The sequence below is a fragment of the Caretta caretta genome, chromosome 11 (assembly GCF_965140235.1).
Source record: "Caretta caretta isolate rCarCar2 chromosome 11, rCarCar1.hap1, whole genome shotgun sequence".
Taxonomy (NCBI): domain Eukaryota; kingdom Metazoa; phylum Chordata; order Testudines; family Cheloniidae; genus Caretta; species Caretta caretta.
This window is the reverse complement of record NC_134216.1, coordinates 36,921,921-36,948,160: the sequence shown is the minus strand read 5'-3', so window position 1 is coordinate 36,948,160 and position 26,240 is coordinate 36,921,921. Positions and strand designations below refer to the sequence as shown.

The 26,240-nt window shown below is 39.5% G+C and overlaps 1 protein-coding gene across 10 annotated transcripts in view; it reads left to right on the top strand.

Moving 5' to 3' along the window:
- LOC125645228 (sodium channel protein type 1 subunit alpha-like) overlaps positions 1-26,240 on the top strand; it is a 189,263-nt gene that overhangs the window by 127,052 nt on the left and 35,971 nt on the right. For all 10 annotated transcript variants that reach the window (XM_048870506.2, XM_048870503.2, XM_048870502.2 and 7 more), the window contains 4 exons: positions 2,927-3,044; positions 8,717-8,871; positions 9,795-9,968; positions 17,640-17,762. In XM_048870506.2, the coding sequence (XP_048726463.1) occupies positions 2,927-3,044; positions 8,717-8,871; positions 9,795-9,968; positions 17,640-17,762 (570 nt within the window). The remainder of the gene's footprint in view (positions 1-2,926; positions 3,045-8,716; positions 8,872-9,794; positions 9,969-17,639; positions 17,763-26,240) is intronic.

The following is a 26,240-nucleotide window of genomic DNA, read 5'->3' as shown; positions in this document are numbered from 1 at the left end:
GCCACCCTGCAATTAAAGTTACCTTTATCTCCATACTCCTGTAGCTAAAAGTGGTGGTCTATGCCTTATCAATGGCTTCTGGCTTTTTAGAGTCTGTCTCAAATATTGGAAATCCCCTAGAGCTATGCAGGGGATCGATGACATTAATGTCATGTCCCTTCTTGGTTTTGCAAATCTCTGTTTCTTTGTCTTGGGCAGAAGAATTGAAACTGTGCTTAGCTTCAGCCAATAGGTTTAATAGACAGAGGCAGATGTAGTTTCAGCCTCCTTCCTGCCAGGGGCACATGTCCTACTGCTGAGCAGACAGGAGGCAGCAGCTGTGACTCCTGCTGCCTCCAACCCTGGATTCTTTCCCTTCCCCCTACCAACCCTGATGGTCTGCACAGCAGGAGGGGCATTGGACCAGGAAGGAGGAAAACCATTTTTTCACTTCCCCTGTGTGGGAAGCAGACAGCTATGAGAGGGAGTTGCACACAAGGGGGAAGACCAGTTTTGGTGGAGACAGGCACAAGATAAATGATTGTGTGGAGGGAGGACATCTATGTGGGGGACTGGTGCCACTTAGAGAAAAGCATGGGAGTGACAGCCATGGGAAGGACAGGTACAGGAAGGGGAGTTGGGGCTGGCTATGAAGAGGGAAAGCTAGAGGAGAACAACTAAGGAAAGTGGGACCTAGGTGAGGAGAAGACAGGAGGAGCCTGGGGGAAGGTGGAGATATTGGGGATTGAGGAGGAACTTTGGAGGGGATAAAAAGGTAAAATTTGAGAGAGAGAGACAGACAATGGGAAACTGTGAGATGGAATCTTTGGAATGGAAAATGAGTGGGATCTTTGTTCACCCACCCAAATAACTAACCTTTTTCCCTGATGTCCACCCAGAGACAGAAGAGGAAGATTGGTACATGACAGGAAGGGAACTCTTTGGGGGGTGAGAGTAGACACAAGAATTTGGCTGCCAAGATGGGGGAAGAAAGCAAGGAGAAACCTGGAAATGGATTACTTTTCCTATAAAGAAGGCCTATCCTGCTACCGACTAGAATTAAGTTAAAGACTGTTCATTTATCTTTTTTCCCCACCTTTGGCTAAAGCAAGCTGTCCTTTGCATGCTTTATAGTTTAACTTAACAGAATTCTATTTATATATATATTTATAATTTCAGTCAATAATATCAATGTTTATTTTTAAGCATTTTTTCAATTTTTATTAATTTAAATTTTCATAGTTGCAGGAAATTATGGAGACCTCAAACAATAACAATTATTTAATAACAGCAGATTTGAGATTCAAAGTGTTATCTTGTGTTTCAATGGTTTATAAATCTTTATCAACATGACTTTTCAAAATATGCAAAGTAAAGATCCTCAGATCAACAAATCAGACCTGTGTTTACTATTCATTTGCTAGTCCATTTGTAACAAGCCTAATTCAAAAGTTTAAATCGCTGGGTTTTGACTCTAATAAGTTCTCAAGCAGCATTTTGTAAAAGAGGAGGAGGACTCAGGGAATTATAGACCAGTCAGTCTAACTTCAATACCTGGAAAGATACCGGAGCAAATTTTTAAACAATCAATTTGTAAGCACCTGTGGAACAATAGGGTTATAAGGAATATCCGCTTTTTTGAAAAATTGCTTCAAGCCCTTATTTCAGAGAGAATACTGAAAAGCTTGATTTTTCAAAGAGTAGCTGCTTACTACTTGTGAAAATCAGGTCCTTCACAGTGTCCCAAAATGAGCATCCAAATATTAAAATTTCAGCTGAAGTGACTTCCAAAGTCAGTGAGTGGCAAAACTCCTCAGAACTTCTTGACTTTCAAGCCGTGCTGGGTCCTCAAGTTTACAAACATAAGCAAGCTTTGGGTTCAATGTTAAATGAAACATAAAACCAGTTGGTTACAAACCTCTTGCATAGCGCTATTATTCAAATACTACTTATATGCCTGCACTGCATACAGATGGCAGTACAGCAACATACACAGAGCAGTACTATTAATTTTCTTAAGTAAGTCTTAATTATGCTTATTGGAAATAATTTCCCTAAAAAGTTTACTAAGGTCTACCACAACTCAGCTACCCCCAAGTATTCCTTTATTAGTTACAGGCCACTAGATATTGATTACATCCAAAATACAAGCATATACATACTTATACTCTCTATTCTAGACCTAATGCAGTTATAAGCATTGGCCAAATACTCACAACAAAATCAGGTTCAGGAGATACCTTCACATTATGGTGTGACTCCAGAATAGTAAGGAACAGCGCAGACCAAGAAACTCCAAAAACCTTGCCCTTTATACGCTATAATAAACAAGTGCTGGCATGGCAGGTTATCAGACCTTAGCTAAAGCTGGATAAGGCAGTTTAGGGCTAAACCCAGTTCTCTGTCCCAGTTAAAACAAGCAGTCCTAATTACTGGACTAAGCTTTTCTTTATCATAAATTAAACAAACCTATCTAACCAATTATTTGCTGTGCCTGGACCCATTAAACAATGTATTCTTTATTTGTATTACTTCAACCCAAACCTTAAAGAAAATAATGCTGGTATTTCAAGGGACACTAGAAATTTAATACAAACAACCCTTTTTCTCATGATCCCCTTCATTTTGCTAACAACCAAACTCAATTTAAAACCATAGTTCACTCAGGCCCAAGGATATAGGCCTATATTTCTAGAATGTTTTCCAGAAACAATAATTAATAACATGCCTGACTTTTTTTAACTTTGTATTAAAAAGACACATACAGTACCGAAGTGGCAGCTAAAATGGGCACAAATGTATCACTTATTTACCTAAATCGAGCATTAAAACATTTAAAAATGTAAAAGACTAGGTGCGTACTATTAATTTTTGCTATGTCTGTGAGTATTAATATTTACCATAAATATGTTGATTAAATCTTTCTGCGGTTTTTTTTATTTAACAGAAGCTAAATTTGTCCAGCTCGTCTGAAGGTAGCACGGTTGATATTGGACATCCTGAAGAAGAGCAACATGCAGCTGAACCCGAAGAAGCTGCTGAGCCAGAGGCCTGTTTTACAGAAGGTGAGTGAAGCAAAATATAATCTGTACTGTTAAAAATATAAAGTAAAATGAAATATTTACTTACACTGTCGAATAATATTTATGGCTTGAAATATTTGCTATTTTGTCAAACATAAACACTAAAAAATCATGAATTTTAGCAATGGTATATTCAGTACATAATATACACTGAAGATAATTATAATCTGTATACTGCTGATGTGGATTTATAACGATTTTCAGATAACAAAGAATTGGGAAAAATCATATAAGCAAATAGAAGAAATCTGTTTGTTTTTTCTGAGGGTTCTGAATTAGCACCAACTGGAGTAGTATTTAAAAATTGGAAACTGTCCTAATTAGGTGTTAATAACACTTAGCACTTATTCAGCACTTTTCATAGCTAGCTCTCTGAGACAATTAGAAAGGTGAATAAGATTTTGTCTACACTAGCATTTTTGTTGCTAAAACTTTTGTCAGTTAGGGTAGTGGGAAAAAAACACCCCGACTGACAAAAGTTTCACCAACAAAAGTGCTGGTGTAGACAGCGCTGTGTCTTCTGCCAACATAGCTACCACCACTCGTTAAGGATGGTTTAATTATACTGGCGGGAGAACTCTACCACTTACGCAGGAGACCTTACAGCAGCACATCGGCAGAAGTACAGCTGTGCTGCTGTAAGGTCTGTAGTGTAGACATAACCTTAGTATCACAGTAACTGCTACTCAGTCACTGGTAAATAAAAAAACTCCACAAAACTCCATCTTGGTTTAAATGCTGGCTGAGCCTTTATTTAAACAAATTGTCAAAAGGAGAAGAACCTCTCTTCACCTGCTACCTGGCAGAAAAAGACAGTCCAGTCTGGTACCCCGTTCCACTCATTGGCCTTTCATGCCCAACTCCACTGGACACTTTATGGGCCTTGAAATAAATAGTGTTATGGGCTGAGTCAAACTTTGTTCAAACTGATGTGTGAAACACCGTCTTCATTTAAGATAATTGTAAGAGACAGTTAAGGGGACACACCTAAAACAAGGCCTAGAAGCTGCCCAGAAGCTAGCGTCATGTGGGTGGAGGATTCTGCTGAGTATTGTGATGGGGGGTGCGGAGGAAGCAGGGAGATGTGAGAGAACACACAACCTGAGAACAGACAAGAAAAGAGAGAGGAAGAGGCAAAAAAGCAGGAAAGCCAAGCAATAGTCTGTAAGACTAGAGAGAGAGCGCTTTTTGGATCTCTTGGCTAACAAGCTATAAACTAAGAAACTTCTCCTTTTGTTATTGTTTCCTTCAGCATTTGGAGAAAAAAGACTTTGTATTTTCCTTGTAAATAGACATTATTGCATCAGAATACCTGATACTATTTCTACTTCCAACTGGAACACCCCACAATAGGATATAGACTCTTAAATACAAATTCACCATTAAACCCTTTTCTTGAGAGAAAACTGGGTCCCAGGCAAGAGGTGCCATCAATTTATGCATAGTGATAAGATCCTCTCTTCTACCTGACTTTACCAGGATTCCTTTACTTCTTGGCACTCTGCTCCAATTTAGAGTAAGCTTCTAGGCAAAAATGCATCATAACTGCAAAGAACTCTTGCCAAAGGTGGAAAATCAGTGGCTAGCTCATATCTCAGGGGCTACAAAAGTTGCATCACTGATGGGACACGTTACCCTAAGTTGTTATGGGGACTGAGCAGAGGACAACCATTCCTTCACCAACTCACCACAGACTGGTCCATCATGGAGGGGAACTCTGATACTTCCTGAGGAATCCTACTTTTTGTGTGCCCCCAAAGTTGCTAAAAGGTTTTGGATCACCAGACGAGTTAAGATTAATGGAATCCATTTAGTGCATTCTGGTTCAGCCCATTGTGTGATTACTGGGTAAAAATTAACACGCACATAAGGGGATGCAACTCCATTGCAGTCAGCTGAGTTGTACCTATCCGTGTCATCAGTGCATTTGGCCCATTTTAGTTTTAAAAGCTGACAACTGTAAAATTTCCAGACCAGAAAGATTAATGAATAAAATTAATGGAGAAAATCAGTGGGAGTTGCATGTACTCAACAGGACTAAGAATAAGGCCTTAGCTGTCTAAAGTTGGGTATTCATAATATAGAAGTCACTTTTGAAAATCTAAGACTACTTACACGAGATCATATAGCAAATCAGTGGCAGTGTTTAGATTAGAACCTACAATTTTTGACTTTCACTCCTGTGGTTTAACCACTAAAAATATTCATTCCCACCTTTAAATAAAACTGTCTATGCTAATCTTCATCAAAACTGGTAAAATAGATTAATTATGAAAGTCTTCTAGACAGTACAGTTACATTTCATAGATACACTTAGTCTTAGATACATAACCTAAGGCATTTTATATTTTGATTATTACATTTGATCTTATGAGCTCTTCTGTAATAAAAGCTAATGCTTACAAAGGTTTTTTAGTTGCTGTTCATTGTATCTTTGACTAGAAGTAGCTAGTCATGCAAAATGCCTGCAAAGCAATCCATTTTCTTTTCTGCTTGAAGTATTATGTAGCATTCCTCTCAAAGTGTTGTACAAGAGAAAAAAACAAGAAAGATGTTATCACAGTAGGTTGCAGGAGATTAACTGCGCTATAAAAGGAGTTTGTTTGTTTGTTTTTTTACAACTGATGAATATGTTCCCTGTGAAACATTCTTTTCTAAGAACATAAATAGAACTACAAGGATTGTGAACACATTTTAAACACTTCATTCAACTTTTAAAATGTGTGAGTGAGTTTAATGCTTGTGAAAATGAGGGACTAACAGGATCTACTTAAGCCAGCACAAATAGTTGATATGCAAGATTTAGTGACATAGCTCTTTCTGTGTACTTCATTCCTAACTTGTAATTCCCTGCTTATCCCAGTCAATGGCCTCTCTTTGGGAGAGAGGTAGCAATACTGCCAAATTGAAAGGCAACTTAGTGACATATACAAATAGGGTGAAACTGCCAAATATAATTAATTCATTGAATAAATCACTGTGCAGTTATTGCTGGAAGTTTGTAAGTTTTTATTTTTCTAGCAACTTGCTGATTTTATGGTTATTTGGTCAAATTAGGGACCCAACCTTCTACCCTTATGCACACTGTAATAGTACCTTATTGGAATCGGTAACATTGATTTCAGTGAAACTTCTCATGTAGTAAGGTTTCTCTTAGCATGATTAAGGTGGCAGAATCTGGCCCTAACTTGGTCATCTTTAATCATATTGCACATTGGTATATGGAATTCATGATGCATTTCTGAATTCTGTTTTTGAATTTTAGTCAAGAATTTTTTTAAAGTTATGGCAAAGAGGAGATAAACCTCCATTCTCCTTACACTCCAGTTAAGGGATTAGGATTTTTTGATTTGGATCATTTGCAATCAACACCACAAGTATACAGTTATTATCTGATTAAAGAACAAGAACTTTTCATGGATTTTTTTTTAAAAAGAAAAAAGGAAAATCAGTTCCTGAATTCAGTATTGAAATGTGGTGGATTTGTACAGGATTTTACCATTAATAGACTGTTTTCAAATATTTGCTTACAAACTGCAGAAACCATAGTCTTGATTTGGAGACCAGAGGATGAAAGTTGTTATGGTCCTGATGTAGGAAAGCTATCATTTCCTTCTTTACAGAATCTCTAAAATCAATCTTTTTTTTCCTTTTAATTGGCACCACTAAAATTCTTGTCTATTCCCTGCTAATTTCTTATCTCAAGTACTGCAAACTTTTCTTTGGCCTCTCTATCCTAGATTGTGCTCAAAATACATTCTGTTCCACCTCTCTGACTATCCTCTTCCACTCCTTTCACTGGCTTTCTCTGTGCTTTTTTTATTCAGTTCAGACTTGTCATCTTCAAGGCACTGAACAAATCTGTCCCTGCCTACGTCTTTGCTTTCATTTCCTTCTAATCCTCCTCCCACTATGTAAAGGTCTCTTAAGGCAACATACGAAAGTACCATTTTTATCTTTCTTCCTCTTTCATCACTGTAACTTCTTCCATGCCATTTCATGTACCTGGAACTTCCTCCCTTCTTCTTGTAAACTGCTCATCATCCCTCTCTTCTTTCAGTCCTTCCTTAAAATGAACTTCCTCCAGTACCTTATCAGCATTAACTCACCAGACCACATTGTGAGCTCTTCAGGGCATAGATCATGTCTTACATTTGTTCCTGATCCTCACTAGAACATCTAAGTGCTACTGGAATGTAAATAATGTATTACAATAACTTATGTCCACACATAAGTGCATTAAAAATATAAACCTGCTTGAAGTTTGACTGTATATTTGTAATAACTGTATTGAATTTGGCTTCTAAATTCCTTGTGGGAGGGACCATGTCTTCATTTGTTTGTATAGTACTGAGCACACAGTCAGCTCTCAGTAAACTAGATATACAGTAACTCCTCACTTAAAGTCATCCCGGTTAACTTTGTTTCATTGTTACGTTGCTGATCAATTAGAGAACATGCTCGTTTAAAGTTGCACAATGCTCCCTTTTAACATTGTTCAGCAGCCACCTGCTTTGTCCACTGCTTGCAGAAAGAGCAGCCCATTGGAGCTAGCTAGTGGGGGCTTGGAACCAGGATGCACCGGCAGCGCAAATCTCCCCCCCCACCCCCACCCCCACCCCCGCCCTCCCATCGGCTCCCCGCTCCCTGGGCAGCTGCCTAGCAGGCTATCAATTGCCGGGCAGTTCAGCTGTCCCTCCCCCCTCTGCTCTGTGCTGCTCCTGCCCTCTGCCTTGGAGCTGTTCCCGGGAGCCTCCTGCTTGCTGTGTAAGAGGAAAAGAGGGGTGTTAATGTAGGGTGTCCCCCTGCACCCCCCGCTCCTTTACCCCATCGGGCCATCTCCACAGAGCAGGGTGGGGACACGACAGGCCCTCAGGACAGAGGGAGCTTGCTGGCAGCAGCTGCTGTCTCAACTTGCTGATCTATGTAAAAAGGAAGTGTACTTAGAGTGGGGTCAGTGTACTTAAAGGGGCAATGCACGTCTCTCTCACACACATGGTGTGTGTCTCTGTCATGCTGTCTCCCCTCTCTCCATTCCTGCTGCCTTGTAGAGTGTGAGACTACATTAACAACAACGTGTTAACCCTTGAGGACTCAGCTGAGTGCTAATTCATCATTTAGCAGTAAGACATTCCCTGGGAAATATCCCACCCTCTTCCACTCTCTGACTTCACCACCTCAACCAAGCTTCACAATCATCATTGCTGTGTATAGTATTTAAATTGTTTGTTTAAAACTGTGTGTGTGTGTGTGTGTGATATATGTCTTTTCTCTGGCAAAAAAAATTTTCCCTGGAACCTAACCTCCCACCCCCCGATTTACATTAATTCTTATGGGGAAATTGGATTTGCTTAACATCATTTTGCTTAAAGTAGCATTTTTCAGGAACATAACTACAGCATTAAGCGAGGAGTTACTGCACTTTCCCATTCTTTCATTTGATTTTAAATACCAGTTGTCTTATTAACCACATTTAATTTTACTTCTTGAAAAATGGGCTTTGAAAGTGTATTTATCAGAGTTTAGATTTTCTTATAGCCATAAAGTACATGGAAATATAATGGCTGTACCACTAGTCAAATAAATAATCAGACATTATCTCCTTAAGCATCACTTCTCTATTTTGCCTTCTCAAAATGTATGTTGTTTTACAGGCTGTGTACGAAGGTTCAAGTGCTGTCAAGTCAGCTTAGAAGAGGGGAGAGGAAAACAATGGTGGAATCTTAGGAAAACCTGCTTCAAGATAGTTGAACACAACTGGTTTGAGACTTTCATTGTCTTCATGATTCTCCTTAGTAGTGGTGCTCTGGTGAGTGAAACATGAAATAAGTGCAATGTTTCTGTGGGAAAATATTTTAAAATGTGGTTTAGTAAAAACAGTTTTTAGCACAGGTTTCAGAGTAGCAGCCATGTTAGTCTGTATCCGCAAAAAGGAAAGGAGGACTTGTGGCACCTTAGAGACTAACAAATTTATTTGATCATAAGCTTTCGTGAACTACAGCTTACTTCATCAGATAAAAAAACAAATGTGTTATCTTTAAACAGTGAGGGCCAAATGATGGTCACACTAGTGTTAACGCTGTGAACGTGAAAAGGAGGCAAAAGGAGTCTGCTTTCCACAGCATATCCACATAGGTACAGTCATCATTCAGTGTTTGGACTAGGGAGTTCAAGAAGGTATTACTGAGGCAGGTGGGCTGGGGACCATCGAGTTGCAAACATAGTGCAATATATGGAGAAAGAAAAACATAATTAATGTATGATTTATTTGGGCTTGCTTTCACCCCCAGTTTGTGCTAAATATCTTTAAAGATCTAGCCCATAGTTTTTTTGTGTCTTAGTTTCCCCATCTGAAAAATGGGGATAATAGATAATAGCGCTTCCCTACCTCAAAGGGGTATTATGAAGATAAATTCATTAATGACTGTGAGGCAATCAGACACTGTAGTAATCAGGGCCATATAAAGACCATAGATAGATAAATCAACAGATAAGAATGAAACCTAATAGGCTGCATTCTATATGATTTACCTATGGACAAATACATTTCCACAGTTAACTCAGTACACAACCCTGATTTTTATCTGAGAAAGAAAAGTAGAAGAAAGCTAAGGCCCCCCGACTTTGTATTTAGGGAGAGAATATTTGTTTTATTTTCTTTAACTTTGCAACCTAAACTACACACTATAACATTACTGAACCCTAAATACATTTGAATATTTTTGTTTTTAGGCTTTTGAAGACATATATATAGAGCAGCGCAAGACTATCAAAACCATGCTGGAATATGCTGACAAGGTCTTCACGTACATCTTCATTCTGGAAATGCTGCTCAAGTGGGTGGCATATGGCTATCAAACATACTTCACTAATGCTTGGTGTTGGCTGGACTTCCTAATTGTTGATGTATGTGATATATTTTCTAAGTATTTGTTTATATTTCTTTTACTTTCTCCTTTTTATAGAACTCATTAACAAAATATTTATACTCTTGATATTAGTCATGCCAAAGTATTGTAGGCAAAAATTCTTTAAAAGTCACATAGGAACTCAAGATTTGACCAGAATCCTGAGTTCTTCAAAGCTATCCAGATATATTCCACTCTCGGTGCATGTGTGTTCCATGTGACCAAGATCGGAATCAGCTGGCCGGTAATGTCAGTTGGGACTGTGCATGCACCCTCTGGGCTGGTCTACATTACCGCTTAAGTCAATGTAACTTGCATCATTCAGGGATGTGAAAAAGACACCTCCCCCAAGCATTTTAAGTTACATCGACTTAAGCAGTATCCACACCACACTATGTCAGTGGGAGACGCTCTCCCGCTGACATAGTTTCCACCTCTCACGGTGCTGGAGTAATTATGCCAACTAGGCAGTGCTCTCCCGTCGGTATAGCGCATCTTCACCAGACACGCTACAGCGGTGCAGCTTTGCTGATGTAGTGTGGTAGTGTAGACTTGCCCTAAATGTCCTTGTGCATCTGACCAATGGCATAAAAGATGGAGCAGCAGCTTCTGCCACTCAGTTACTTATTACTGAATAGGGTTGCAAAATGAAACTCCTCAGTGTCCGCAAACTCTTGCACCTTTTTCCTAAAATTTTGTATAAATATTTGTATTTGATAAAGTGTATAGGTTTAATGTGCTAGGATAGCTTGCCCATTGGTAATTTGTTCATAGAGAACAATTTTGTTGTATTTTTGACAAGAGAAGAATTTTCTCAGTACCATGACTTAGCCATGTCTGAGCCTAAATTCCCAGGATTTAAGAACAGAATGATGACCTAAATGCCTTTTCTACCTCAGGAAGAGTCATATCCCCAATAAATGCTCTATTTGTAAGTCCTATTCCAAAGGGACTCAAGAGGGACAAGAAGAGCCCCTTAAGGTATTCTTGTTAGACTGCTTCATGCAGGTAGTTTAGACCATGGTGGGTCAGCAGCTGTCTCCCGAACCCCATCTTCTAAGACTGCCATGACTACTGATTGATGTAGGACTGAGTGATCCTCAGAGAAAAAAGGAGCATTGCTTCTCTGGAAAAATAAGGACATATTCACATGGGAAATCCCAATGAAAATAAGTCACCACCTCGTTTCCATTTGAGGGGATCTTCATGGCCCGAATCATGTACTGGAGCACTGAGGGAACCCAGTACATACAACATCCTTGGCACAGCCTCAAGGATCAAGACTGATTAGGTTGAGTACTGAGTCCATGGTACCAATTTCTGCCCCAGGTCTGCTCTCTTTAGCGTCAATCCCTTTGGCATCAGTTTTTACAGTACTGCTCATCTTGATGCTGGCTAGTTTGGGACTATTCATTTTGGCACCATCCACCCCAGTGACGCCCACTTCCACACCAAGGTTTATGGCATCATCACTCTCTATACTGAGGATCTTTGCTGTACCAGAAGATCTGCAAATGATGGAGGAGACTGAGGAATTAATTCAGGGAAGTCCATGGCCGGTATTATACAGAAGTTCTGAATAGATTATCACAGTGGTTCCTTTCAATGTGTGAATCTGTGGGCATGTCTAAACTGTCCTGTTTTCAGTGTCCAGGTGGGGGAGTTACAGTGCAGGACTTCAGTGCACACTGCTATTCACACTCCCTTAGTCCGAATTGAAGGGCAGTGTAGACATGCCCTATGTGTCTCCACTGCTTTCTATTGTGCTGAATATTCCCCCCCCCATGAAACTAACTATGACTGCTATTGTGGTACCAACTGCCTCTGCAGAACCAGCTAACACGGCTGTGATGCATTCAGGTACCCCAGATAGGGTAGCCCCTCTTCTGGATAAGAAATGTTCCTTCTCCTCATGTGATTCCCAACAAAAATCATGATGGATCCCCAATATATTCCACAAGAGCCCCTTATAAATCAGAAAGAGGATTGAGAGCTTCCTACATAACCCAGTCAGATAGGGGTTATCTAAACAGGCATATGTCTTAGCACCCTCCTCCCTAACCCCCCAGGTCCTTATCTATATAATAGTCATGGCCCTATTGAACCCTTTTGGGCTCATACGACATGAGGCAACCTTCATCGGTACAGCTTCCTAGGGTGACAACCTCCTCCCTTGAGTCCTCCCAGATACTTGTCTCAGGTGGCAATTCATTAGCCTGAATCACTAGAACTGTCTTAAGAGAAGCACTCTTAAATGGAGAAACAAACCATACCAGCTGTTATATCTTCCTCATCCCTGGACAAGGCAGTTGTTCCATCTGTACAGTACCATGTCACCCAGATGATTACAGGAACTTTCAAGAGTTACTCAGATGTATAGCTGTTTCTCTAGAAATCCCAGTGATGATGGTAGAAGAGAGTTCCAAAGACATTTAAACATACTCTATACCTCTTTACATGGTTGTCTGGCATTATCTATTGATGAAGCCTTATTAGAGCCAGTAAAGTTTATCTGACGGACCCTAGCATCAGTAACACTGACCTTTAAGGAGACAGGTAAGAGGTACCAGGTCCCATCCACCAGCTTAGAGTAACCTGTTCACTTATCCAATATTTGGCTCATTGGTAGTTACAGCAGCTAATGAAAGAAACAGACAACAACTGAGAATGACACTGAAAGATAAATTGTTTCTTCCACCAAAACCCTTACCTCTCCTGTCAGATTTAATATCTCAGGGGCATTCTCCATTAGGATCCGATCTCACTCCACCTCACAGCCTGGTTACTGGTTGGTTGTCAGAGATAGAGAAATCGTGTTCTTCTGATGTCCAAATTATCTTGATCCAAAGTAAAAATTATTCTACCAGAATAGTTTATGTTGCCAAGTAGAAAAGGTTTATGATTTGGGCTGAACAGCCTCAGTTATTCTATACAGACTCCCAGATCCCAACTATTCTGGACATTTGCTGTCTTTAAAGAGCTCAGGATTTTCTGTGTCTCTTTTTGAGTGCCCTTGGCAGACATCTCTGCATATCTCCCTCCCATCCAGAACTACACAGTCTCCCACCCAACTGTGATCAGATTCCCAAAGGGCTTTATACATGTTTTTTCCCCTCGGGTAAAGGGCCTCCTCTGTTCTCGGATCTTAATGTTGTCCTGACAGGCTCCCTTTGAGCACATGACAACTTGCTCCCTATTTCATTTGTCTCAGAAGGCAGCTTTCTTAGTTGCAATTACATTAGCCCAAAGACTAGGGGGAATACAAGTTCTTATGGCAGACCCTCCAGATGCAGTATTCCATAGGGACAAAGATACCCTTAGGTCCCATCCCAACTTCTTATCTAAGGTAGTAACAGTTTTTCACATGAACCAAATGATCCATATACCAGTTTTCTTCCAGAAACCACATTCTAATCAGGAAGAGGCAAGACAAGATACTCTGGATGTCCTTAGGGCATTATCATTCTAACTGGATAGAACCAAGCCATTTTGAGTTTCCCCAAGACTCTCTTTGTTGCATTTGCAGACAGATTGAAGGCCTAGGCTATATCAACCCAGAAGCTTTCTAAATTATGTCTACCTGCCTTAAATCCTGTTATGAGTTATCCAGTTTAGATCCCTCCAGTGTATCCTCCTCCCTTATATCGCATCATTGCTTGTGAGTCACCAAGAGTAGAATATATATGCACAAACACTCAAAGAAAAAGAAACTGTTACTTACCTTACACTAACTGTGGCTCTTTGAGGTATGCTGTCAATACGTATTCCATGACGCACCTTCCTTCCATACTACCATGAAGTCCTTTAACCTCTGGATTCGGTACTGGTGAAGGAACAGAGTGGTGGTTGGGGCTGTTTCCCGTTTATGCCCTCAACACAGGGCATGAGGACACTCACGGTGAATGTATAGCCCCAGGACACTGCTGGGCAAAAGATTCTGATCTCAAACACAAGGGACGCATGTGCAAGTAGAGTAGCATATATATGGACAACATGCCTTGAAGAGCCACAGCTAATGTAAGGTTAGGTAAGTAACCAGTTCTTATTATTATTTAGTTGTATTTTGCTTCTGTCTTTATGCTTTTTCCTATTTTCTGATCTTGTGCAAGTTGATTGGTTAGAATTTGCATTTGTTAATATTTCAACTTTGATTTGATATAATTGCTGTTACATGACCATTTAATTGCATCACTTTATTCTAAGTGCAGACTAATGATTCAATCATTTATAATGTATATACATCACAGGGGAAAGGAAAATGCAGTCTGAAATGCTCTTTAACACACCTACTGACCATTGAGTAGCATCAAAACCTTTGGATGATGATAGCACATCCACCAAATTCCAAGAGCTAGGAAGTAATTGCTTAGGATGTGTACAGCTGCTAAGTGGATTGGGCATGAAGTTACAACATATGAAGGGGCTACATTTTACAGTATAATAGATTGTGAAATCCTAGATCTCCTCTTGAATTTGTCCAAAATCCTTAATTAGTGCTGTGGGAAAATAAAAGCCTTCTTGATGCATTCCTTACTCAGAGTAAAATGAGATACTGGAGAACACTGAAGCCGTATTGCTGCAATATAGAAGGAAATATTCTACCTCCCATCCCTGCTTTTTGGCATTTTTTTGAATCTGCACAACATGTGATATTTTTAATAAAGTTGGTTATGATCATTGTGGGTGAAGTCCCAGCTCCATTGAAGTAAATGGAAGTTTTGCACTGACTTCAGTGGAACAGAACAGAAAAGATGTTAACATGCTTTCCTAAAAATATAAAACATTCAATATCTGAGGTTCAATATCTGAGGCTCATTGTCACCTAGCACATACACATAATTCAGCAAAAAAAATTAATTTTAGATTGAAAAAATTTTGTATCTTGGGTAAAAATGTACCCCAGATGTGTTGCACTGTTATCCTGGGTTTTTAGTTCTATGTACAAGTTTGCTTCTAGTGAGAGTATCTTGTATTCTAATAGTGGTAAGTATGACTTCCTCACCAAGCAAGCTGGGATTTTTTTACATAAATGTCATTTGTATATGCTAACTGATAATGCATTTGTGGGGTAATGTTATACCCCATGAGCATATGTGTTATGATAACTCATGAACTAATGACCATCCAACTAGGCTGTTTTAGGACTGTGCATATGCTAATTGATAATGCCTTGCAGTGACAATGGTTGCTGCATACAGTCATCCTACGGTAGAAGGTACTCCAAGGATGCTGGTTCCTTCAAATGTGGGATTGTTAGGTATCCTCAACAGAGTGGACTGTTGCTGGGTATCTTTGTCTAACACTCTTAAGATGATTTTCTGTCTAGTTATTGTGCACCAAACACTGCAGACTCAGGAGACTCTTAAGGGGATTTTTTGTGTTGCACAATTCAAGATGGCGAACAATGAGCACAATATTCTGTTTCCGACCTTGTAAAAATGATTTGTGCTAACAGTGTAGTAGATGATGGTGTTGAGAGTTGCCCTGAGAAAGAAGACCATGTGTCTGTTGATTGTTCATCAAGTTCGTCTTCAGACAATTAGGAGCTTTTATCCGGGCAAGAATGAATATCTAGAATCATGAGCATGGGCTCACAGGACACATGCCTGGAAAGGGGTATGGCAGAAGGGGATACAGGAATAAAATACTATTTCAATACCATTACCCAAAACTCCTAACTCAGAACCACTGCACTGATTATGTGCAGGAGGGAGATCAAGCCCACTATTCAGCTTTCCAGCTACTGAAAACACACAAACTGTTAAACAATTTTCTTTAGTATATTTAAAATCTTGCTGTATCTGCCATAGGCCCCCCCAGCATGATCTTGAAATCAATTAAGATTTTTTGATTTCAGAAATGTTGGTAAATATTTTACCAATAAGCTTTCCCAGCCTTATACATTGTTCACTACCAGGGGCAGCGTGTGATGAAAAGTTTGCATTTGATTCTGCAGATGCATGAAAAAGATCTGACAATCTAGTGGTAGATTTCAAAAGAGAGTTCAAAAGTCCATCTAAATCATTATTCTGGGGAAACTGACCTGGCTTTGATTCGGGCAGCTTCCATATCAGTCTTTGTATATGAGTTAGAACAAAAATCGAAAAGGCTCAGACCACATGGTGGTCATGAATCTCCAGTTCCTTAGAAGATAGTATCTGACCCCCCCACAAATCCATCCTCTTCGCTAGAAAGGGGGATATAAAATCCATAATTTTAGAGTGAGCAAGGGAACGGATGGGAGCACTTATGGTGAAGGCAGAGGTACCGCATCATCAAGTTTTGTGGGCTTACTGATGTGTTTTAACCATTGCTAGTAAATTTAGGTAATTCAGCCCAGCTCCTTCTGCCCTCAGACCACTCTCTCAGACTAGAACCTTTTGCTATGATCTTATTCTAGGTACAACCACTTCAAATCTCACCCCCAAAACATTCCCCAATCAGTTCATATCTTCCAGTACAAACAATCTACCATTGTCACCACAAGCACCCGGCATTGAAAAGAGGGACCACGATTTCCCCCAGGGGGGCCGCATCCCAATCTCCTGGTGCCCACCACCTCCAGCATTTAGGGGGCCTGTTCCAGGAACCCAGTAGCACACAGGAACAAGTCCTCAACAATCTGCCGCTGCTCATGGCTGGTGGCTCCCCTCACTGCTATACCAGGCAAGTGGCAGGCTCCCCACACAGGACCAGGACTCTGCATTGCTCCCTGGACTCTCTCCCAGTGCTACCACCATCTCGGTATTGCAGACCCTGTCAGTCAGCACATCATTTCCGTCTCTTCTCCCAGGGCTTGGGAGTGCAAGCTGGGTCAAGGCTACTACAGAAAAGTCTAAAGCTTTGGAAGATAAAACTGGATTTTCAACATATATAATAAAGATCTCTTTCCTCCATCTGTTGCCTTATTGGACTTCTTTAAGAGTCCTTTAATTTTTGAGAGCTTTATATCATCATTGTTCAAGTACTCTTTTAGCATCTCTTCTCTCTACTTTAGAGCATGGAAGCCATGATCATTTCAACCGATAGAGCATGGAAAGTGAGCAAGTCAAGGAGAATGAATGGTCAGTGCAAAGAAGTGAATCAGCTGTGGGACTGATCTTTCATACCAATTTACAGAGGATCATTCTTGCTTCATCAGCTGTTGATCAATAATATTGTTAATTCCTAACAGATTTCTATCATTTCTCTGTTGACTGTGGCTCTCAAATACAATCAAATGGCCATTATCAACACTATAATGGCTCTAAGAATGTTATCAAATTTTAATGTGTAAGAGTAAGATCAGTACCTATACTGACAATTAATAATAGGTTCACTTTAATTTCCTTTGTAGGGTTTTTTTCTGTGTGAGAATTTTTGTTTTCCTTCAGATCTTAGTGTATCACCAACAAGATATGAGAATACAAAGTATTTATGCTTCCTTGTATCAGCCAGTATTCATTAATGGGTATCTTATGGCATTTCCCCCTATTTTTCCTTTATGCTACTCCTTCCTTTTTCTCCTACTTCTTTCCTTAATTTAAAAGATTTTCTCCAGGCTGCAGAAGTATTTTTGAAGAAAGTGCTCTAACTTAGATTCTTCTTGAGAAGGCTGTAACACACATCTATGGGATGTATAGTAGTATGTACAAAATGAGTAATTTTTGCTTTTCTGTTTTTTATGTAGGTCTCCTTGGTTAGCTTAACAGCGAATGCATTAGGTTACTCGGAACTTGGTGCCATTAAGTCTCTTAGGACACTAAGAGCTTTGAGACCTCTGAGAGCCTTGTCACGATTTGAAGGGATGAGGGTAAGACAAAATGAAAGAACCTGAAATAATGCATGCATAAAAAGAAACAATGCATGCAGAATAAGGAATGACAAATCCATGCAGAAAGGCTGTACTATCCTCTTATCTACTGAGTATCGAAGTGATAAGCAAAAGGCTTTATCAGTTCACCTAAATCCATATGCAATATCATACTTTAGTTGTGTTCATTCCAGTTACTTTACTTTCTAGCCAATCTCAGGACTTTTTCTTTAAGGATACAGAAATAATCAGAGAAATAAATATATTAACTCTTAACGGATTTTCTAAAAATGAGTTAAAGATGAGTGGATTTTGAACAATTTGGTGCTGATAAACATACCACAAGGTTTGTACAAGAATCTGATTCGGCACCAGTTTAAAAAAGTACCTTCCGTGTTACAAATTCAGATCTTTGTATTTTCATTAAAAATAAAGCTCCAAATTCAGCTTTGTTGTAACTCTGTTGAAGTTCACTCGATCGCACCAGGGTTGAATTTGGCCCAGTTAGTAGTTTTACATCTATTTCTGTCAGTGGCTGATGGACACATGAGAAAAATATGAATTATTTTTGGATTATTTTTCTTGATTAGATAATCATTTATTGTATAGTAACTATTCAGCTGACTCCAGGAAGAATCCTGTTATTCAGTACTAAACACATTATATTTAGTTCCTATTCTGAGTAAGTTAGAATCACTGTTCTCCGTCTCATACAAGAAATGGTCTCTTTTTACTTAGCGTTTCCTTTGTCTACTATTTTCTATTCCTTACAGCTGCTGAATATAAACTAGTCCAATGTGCATGTCATTGAAATCTATTTAATTTTAAGAGAATGATTTTTCCACTTCATGGAAACATAAGAGGAAGCAGCTTTCTGATAATGTCAAAATCAGATATAATCTAGTAAAATAAACAGTTTGCAATGTACTGTCTGAATAATGTTTAGATATAACTCCACACTAGTATCATGAAATCAAATTCAGATGGTTAGAATTGAGTTCCTCAAATTGTATCACATTATATATCTTTACTTCAGACTTCAAAAAACCCCACAACTATTAACTAAAACATGACTAGATTCATGAATTTCAGTTTCAGATGACCATGTCTTAATTTAATAAAGTCCTTTAAAATTATAAATTTGTAAATTGATAAATTAGCAACATGTAATAGGCTAAGAGCTGGGTCAAGTACTGCAGTGTTTATTTTGTCTGCTTGCAGGAAATTGTAAATTTGGGGGGAGAAATTAAACCTCTTTGCTTTCTTGCATTGCTTATACCTACAATGAGCTGTGGCAAAACTGGCTGATTTTTGATTCAGCAAGTGTCTTTTTAGTTTTAAGATTTTTCACCACCTTCAAAAAGATGCAGAGTATTTCCTGGAAAAGAATTAAATGTATTCCACAAAGCCTTTGTGAATAAGAGACTGTTGACAAATTTTAAAAAATCAGGTGTCAGATTCTCATTGATTTCAGTGGAACTGTGCCAATTTAAAGAAGAATCTGACATCAGAAATCTAGTTTAGATTATGATCCTATTTTTAGTAATGCCCTGTTTTCTGTTTTAGTGAATTGGGAAAGTGTGAAAATTTCAACAAAAAGTGCTTTTTCAACCTTTTACCAAGTCAGTAAAATAATGAATTCAGTCTGTTCTGTTGGTTCTGATGTATACATTTCACAGCTCACTAATATTTTTATATAATCTGGTTATAGATTAACTTTGTTATTCTCTATTGAAAATATTATTCCTTGTGCAGAGGGCCGACACAAGGCCTATGAGCCATTTAGGTAAATATAGGTCTTAAGTGTTCCATAGACTGTGCTACCCTGTGCACAGGAATGAGTTTTGCCAGAATAAGAACATCTGAAATAGGATTCTGTTGCATTGTATTCTGAGAAGTGTTTAATACTTCAAAACAATGAACTTCAAAAAAACTAACTCCACCCAGATGCTGGAAGTCAAAGTAAAGAATTGCTTTCATTTAAATTAAATCTCAGTCACAGAGTTAGGGTTATGTTCACATTTCAATGCATGTAGATTAATGAGAACTACCTGCAAACTAAGACTTGAATATACCCCTTGCTTTTATGTTAAGCTTTTTATTACTCTTTGTGACATAATGCTCTTGCACTAGTTCTGAATTCGTATAGTATTTTAAATGTAGAAAATCAAATATACATTGCTTTGTCTAATTGGTTTAGGTAATAATAACGCATGTGTTTGTATGTAGCTTTCATGAATAAAGCATGTTGTGCCCTGCTTGATTTCTGCATTAGAAAAGTAGTATCAGGCAGAAGAAAACTTTTAAAAATTATCCACATTGCACTTTCAGTTTTGCATGTTTTATGCACATTTCTGGCTGATGGCTTTAAACATTTACTGTATTTCAAATTTCCAGTCCAATTTCTCAATATGTAAAATTAAATAACAGTAATTGATGTCTCAAATATACTCCTAAAATTCAATAGATATTTTGGAGGTTCCCTTACCAGGGAAATGATGTTGAGGCTTGAACACGTTATTTTTCAAGAGCACTCTAGACTTAAAAGAAAATTGACAGTACCACATACAACTAAGTTATAAAGCATAACACCAAGTGTTTCTGTCATTACAGATACCTAATTAATAATAAACTGTATATTTCTATTTCATATAGGATAATCTTTCTTCAGCTTGGATGGGGTGGAACGCTGGTTCCTCCCCTCAGCCCTTTATTATGGGTACTGTATTCCCCCCCTTTGCTACCCTTAATCCTTTCTCTGTGACTAATTACTACATGGAGTGGGGCCAGAGGGGAGTGTTCTAATTTGTGTGTCCCAATAATATTATTATAGTTGATAATTCCATTCTACACCCCTATTTTAATTGCTTTAAGCTTTCCCAAAAAATACCTTTTGGGATTGAAATTTTTCATGTTTGATCTCAGCATAGAAATAACTTTGTGGCAACCTTCGTGAAAATCAGTTTAGCTATTTAGACTTATCAGAGCTAGTGTTGCAGGAGGAGAGTTTGTCAGTGCTTAAGACATTTTTAGATGCTCTTTTTTTTCACTTGGCTCTATCACGAATGGGTTTGAGTTAAACTTCTAATCTGTCATCTGTGTAGTCCTGAAAGAGCATGTGTGCTTTGCATTGTTTGAAGATATTTGGTTTGCAGTTATGAACATTTTAAAGTGGTATGCAGAGTATCCACAGTACATTACTTTATTTATAGTCAGCACACAAAGTGCTATGATTTGAATATTCACAGGTATAGATAATTGTATAGTCCGTCTCTATATTTTATTTAATTTCCTGTTCGCTGGAGTTTTTTAAAATGCATACACTGAAAAAATGGATCAATTTATTGAAAGAACTCCTCATGAGCACACAGATCACATTTCTAAAACTGAGACATCACATCACATTTCTTTCTTTAAACGTAACTCATAAAATCATCTTACCCTTCATAGAACAGAAGAGATAAAGGGGGAAAAACAAGACAAAGTATGATGGAAAGAATTAGGGCCTCTGAGATATTGCCAATAGGTCCTGAGATATTTTTTCTATATTATTCCTTCAGAAATACTCATTACATGATTAAGTCTGTGTTAAAAAGCAGGGTTAAGGTGGCTCTGGGAACTGTAGGATCTTATTAAACAGCTTAGTAAAATTCAAAAATATTAGCAAATTATAAGACTATAAATAGCATCTGCAGTTGCACTAGCTAAATTAAATATTTACAAAAGCTGTCAGTTCTCATACTTTAAGGCATAAACTGACCACCAGTTGGGATTGGGTAGAAATTTTTCCCATGATAGGGTATTGTACAACATTTTGTGCATTGTGGGATTTTTGGAAGTTTTTTGCTTTTCTTTGAAGGTATTAGGTACAGGTCACTGCCAGAGGCACGATTCCAGAATACATAGTCCATTGTTCCGGTCCAGTAGCATAACAGTTTAGCAAAAATAAAAACGATTATACTGTTTTTGAGGAAGGAGCAATTGTCCCTTTCTCTGAGACTTTTTCTAGCTTTTTCTAGCTTCAAGCTTGAGTATCACTGTTATACACATTAACACTCTCTGCTTTTCGTCTCCCTCAGCTCATTCTCTAGTCCTTCTGTGTCCCGTTTATCTGCCTGTCTTCTCTTTGTTGGCTCTTAATTACCCCTAAAATTTTCTAATACTGAATGTTTTAAACTCTGAGTTCCTACTTCTAGGTAATCAACTTTGTTTCATGTCTTTGGCTCTGCCAATACTTCCCTTAACTCAATACTAGTTTTACTCCAGAAGCAGAAAATCTTGTTATAAATCTTGTCATCTGACACCGTCGAACTTTCTGTTCCCTAACGCATTTTTGTCTGTGTATCTGCCTATTTCACCTCTGAAACATTGACAGGATTCATTCTTACCTTGATTGCTTTTTTGAAGTTTTTGCTCATATCTTAATCATATCCTGTCTCAACTCTTACATTTTCTTCTTACTTACTTCCTATTTTCTGTACTTCAGGGAATCCAGGACTAGGGGTGGAAGGATTGATTTGCTAAAACGAGAGTTCATCTTCACTTTTGACCATGCATCAAACTGTCCTGAGCATTTTTCAGACTATGCTTGTATTTTAAATTTTAGCTATATAATTGCAGTTCAAATAGTCCATTAAGATCAGAGTACGTTCACTTGGCATCAAAGTAAAATTATATAGCAAAGATGAGTTCATGAGAACATTAAAGGGAAACAAGGAAATCTCCATATCCTGTAAGGTATATTGCTATGATATAAGAACTGAATTGTTTAAAGGTGGATTTCACCAGCTAGCTATAATTATTTTCTTTTTAAAAAAAGTGTGTATGATGGTTGCCTGATTGGCAGACTAAAACCAGCCATTCATCCACAAATGAAGTGTAGTGTGAACCCTGGCAAGACAGAAAAGGAGTACTTGTGGCACCTTAGAGACTAACCAATTTATTTGAGCATGAGCTTTCGTGAGCTACAGCTCACTTCATCAGATGTTTACCGTGGAAACTGCAGCAGACTTTATATACACACAGAGAATATGAAACAATACCTCCTCCCACCCCACTGTCCTGCTGGTAATAGCTTATCTAAAGTCATCAACAGGTGGGCCATTTCCAGCACAAATCCAGGTTTTCTCACCCTCCACCCCCCACACAAATTCACTCTCCTGCTGGTGCTAGCCCATCCAAAGTGACAACTCTTTACATAATCAAGTAGGGCTATTTCCTGCATAGATCAAGGTTTTCTCACATCCCCCCCACCCCCATACACACACAAACTCACTCTCCTGCTGGTAATAGCTCATCTAAACTGACCACTCTCCAAGTTTAAATCCAAGTTAAACCAGAACATCTGGGGGGGGGGGGGGGGTAGGAAAAAACAAGAAGAAACAGGCTACCTTGCATAATGACTTAGCCACTCCCAGTCTCTATTTAAGCCTAAATTAATAGTATCCAATTTGCAAATGAATTCCAATTCAGCAGTTTCTCGCTGGAGTCTGGATTTGAAGTTTTTTTGTTTTAAGATAGCGACCTTCATGTCTGTGATTGCGTGACCAGAGAGATTGAAGTGTTCTCCGACTGGTTTATGAATGTTATAATTCTTGACATCTGATTTGTGTCCATTTATTCTTTTACGTAGAGACTGTCCAGTTTGACCAATGTACATGGCAGAGGGGCATTGCTGGCACATGATGGCATATATCACATTGGTGGATGTGCAGGTGAACGAGCCTCTGATAGCGTGGCTGATGTTATTAGGCCCTGTGATGGTGTCCCCTGAATAGATATGTGGGCACAATTGGCAACGGGCTTTGTTGCAAGGATAAGTTCCTGGGTTAGTGGTTCTGTTGTGTGGTATGTGGTTGTTGGTGAGTATTTGCTTCAGGTTGCGGGGCTGTCTGTAGGCAAGGACTGGCCTGTCTCCCAAGACTTGTGAGAGTGTTGGGTCATCCTTTAGGATAGGTTGTAGATCCTTAATAATGCGTTGGAGGGGTTTTAGTTGGGGGCTGAAGGTGACCGCTAGTGGCGTTCTGTTATTTTCTTTGTTAGGCCTGTCCTGTAGTAGGTAACTTCTGGGAACTCTTCTGGCTCTATCAATCTGTTTCTTTACTTCTGCAGGTGGGTATTGTAGTTGTAAGAAAGCTTGACAGAGATCTTGTAGGTGTTTGTCTCTGTCTGAGGGGTTGGAGCAAATGCGGTTGTATCGCAGAGCTTGGCTGTAGACGATGGATCGTGTGGTGTGGTCAGGGTGAAAGCTGGAGGCATGCAGGTAGGAATAGCGGTCAGTAGGTTTCCGGTATAGGGTGGTGTTTATGTGGCCATCGTTTATTAGCACTGTAGTGTCCAGGAAGTGGATCTCTTGTGTGGACTGGACCAGGCTGAGGTTGGTGGTGGGATGGAAATTGTTGAAATCGTGGTGGAATTCCTCAAGGGCTTCTTAAGCCCTTGAGGAATTCCACCACGATTTCAACAATTTCCATCCCACCACCAACCTCAGCCTGGTCCAGTCCACACAAGAGATCCACTTCCTGGACACTACAGTGCTAATAAACGATGGCCACATAAACACCACCCTATACCGGAAACCTACTGACCGCTATTCCTACCTGCATGCCTCCAGCTTTCACCCTGACCACACCACACGATCCATCGTCTACAGCCAAGCTCTGCGATACAACCGCATTTGCTCCAACCCCTCAGACAGAGACAAACACCTACAAGATCTCTGTCAAGCTTTCTTACAACTACAATACCCACCTGCAGAAGTAAAGAAACAGATTGATAGAGCCAGAAGAGTTCCCAGAAGTTACCTACTACAGGACAGGCCTAACAAAGAAAATAACAGAACGCCACTAGCGGTCACCTTCAGCCCCCAACTAAAACCCCTCCAACGCATTATTAAGGATCTACAACCTATCCTAAAGGATGACCCAACACTCTCACAAGTCTTGGGAGACAGGCCAGTCCTTGCCTACAGACAGCCCCGCAACCTGAAGCAAATACTCACCAACAACCACATACCACACAACAGAACCACTAACCCAGGAACTTATCCTTGCAACAAAGCCCGTTGCCAATTGTGCCCACATATCTATTCAGGGGACACCATCACAGGGCCTAATAACATCAGCCACGCTATCAGAGGCTCGTTCACCTGCACATCCACCAATGTGATATATGCCATCATGTGCCAGCAATGCCCCTCTGCCATGTACATTGGTCAAACTGGACAGTCTCTACGTAAAAGAATAAATGGACACAAATCAGATGTCAAGAATTATAACATTCATAAACCAGTCGGAGAACACTTCAATCTCTCTGGTCACGCAATCACAGACATGAAGGTCGCTATCTTAAAACAAAAAAACTTCAAATCCAGACTCCAGCGAGAAACTGCTGAATTGGAATTCATTTGCAAATTGGATACTATTAATTTAGGCTTAAATAGAGACTGGGAGTGGCTAAGTCATTATGCAAGGTAGCCTGTTTCTTCTTGTTTTTTCCTACCCCCCCCCCCCCCCCCAGATGTTCTGGTTTAACTTGGATTTAAACTTGGAGAGTGGTCAGTTTAGATGAGCTATTACCAGCAGGAGAGTGAGTTTGTGTGTGTATGGGGGTGGGGGGGATGTGAGAAAACCTTGATCTATGCAGGAAATAGCCCTACTTGATTATGTAAAGAGTTGTCACTTTGGATGGGCTAGCACCAGCAGGAGAGTGAATTTGTGTGGGGGGTGGAGGGTGAGAAAACCTGGATTTGTGCTGGAAATGGCCCACCTGTTGATGACTTTAGATAAGCTATTACCAGCAGGACAGTGGGGTGGGAGGAGGTATTGTTTCATATTCTCTGTGTGTATATAAAGTCTGCTGCAGTTTCCACGGTAAACATCTGATGAAGTGAGCTGTAGCTCACGAAAGCTCATGCTCAAATAAATTGGTTAGTCTCTAAGGTGCCACAAGTACTCCTTTTCTTTTTGCGAATACAGACTAACACGGCTGTTCCTCTGAAACCTGGCAAGACAGTTGTCATCACACTGCCCACCAGTGGGCCTCAGCTCTCCTTTGGAGGGAACTACATCTAACAGAGAGAGGGGAGATGATCTTCATGCCCTTTATAAATTAGCTTATGCTGGGAACACCAAAATCATCCTGCACTGTGTAACTTGGCTTTTTTTGGTTCGAGGTCTGATTTAATTAACTTATCTTGCTAATTTTGATGGGTGTGGGCACTCAATCCACTGCTGTTAAAACTCCCCTCCAGAATATCCCCTGTCGGAGCATCACAGAGTGCACTTTATACCTGGGAAACTCTAGGACTTCCTCAGTACATTCAGCACTCAGAGTCTCTAGCAGAGAAAGGCCAGAGCACACCAAATTCAAAACAAGCACCATAGGTTAAACAGCACAAAGATGTTGATACAAAGACTATAGAGAGTTATTTTCTCAAGAATTATCCAGCCAGATAGTGGCAGGGCACAGAGCACATGC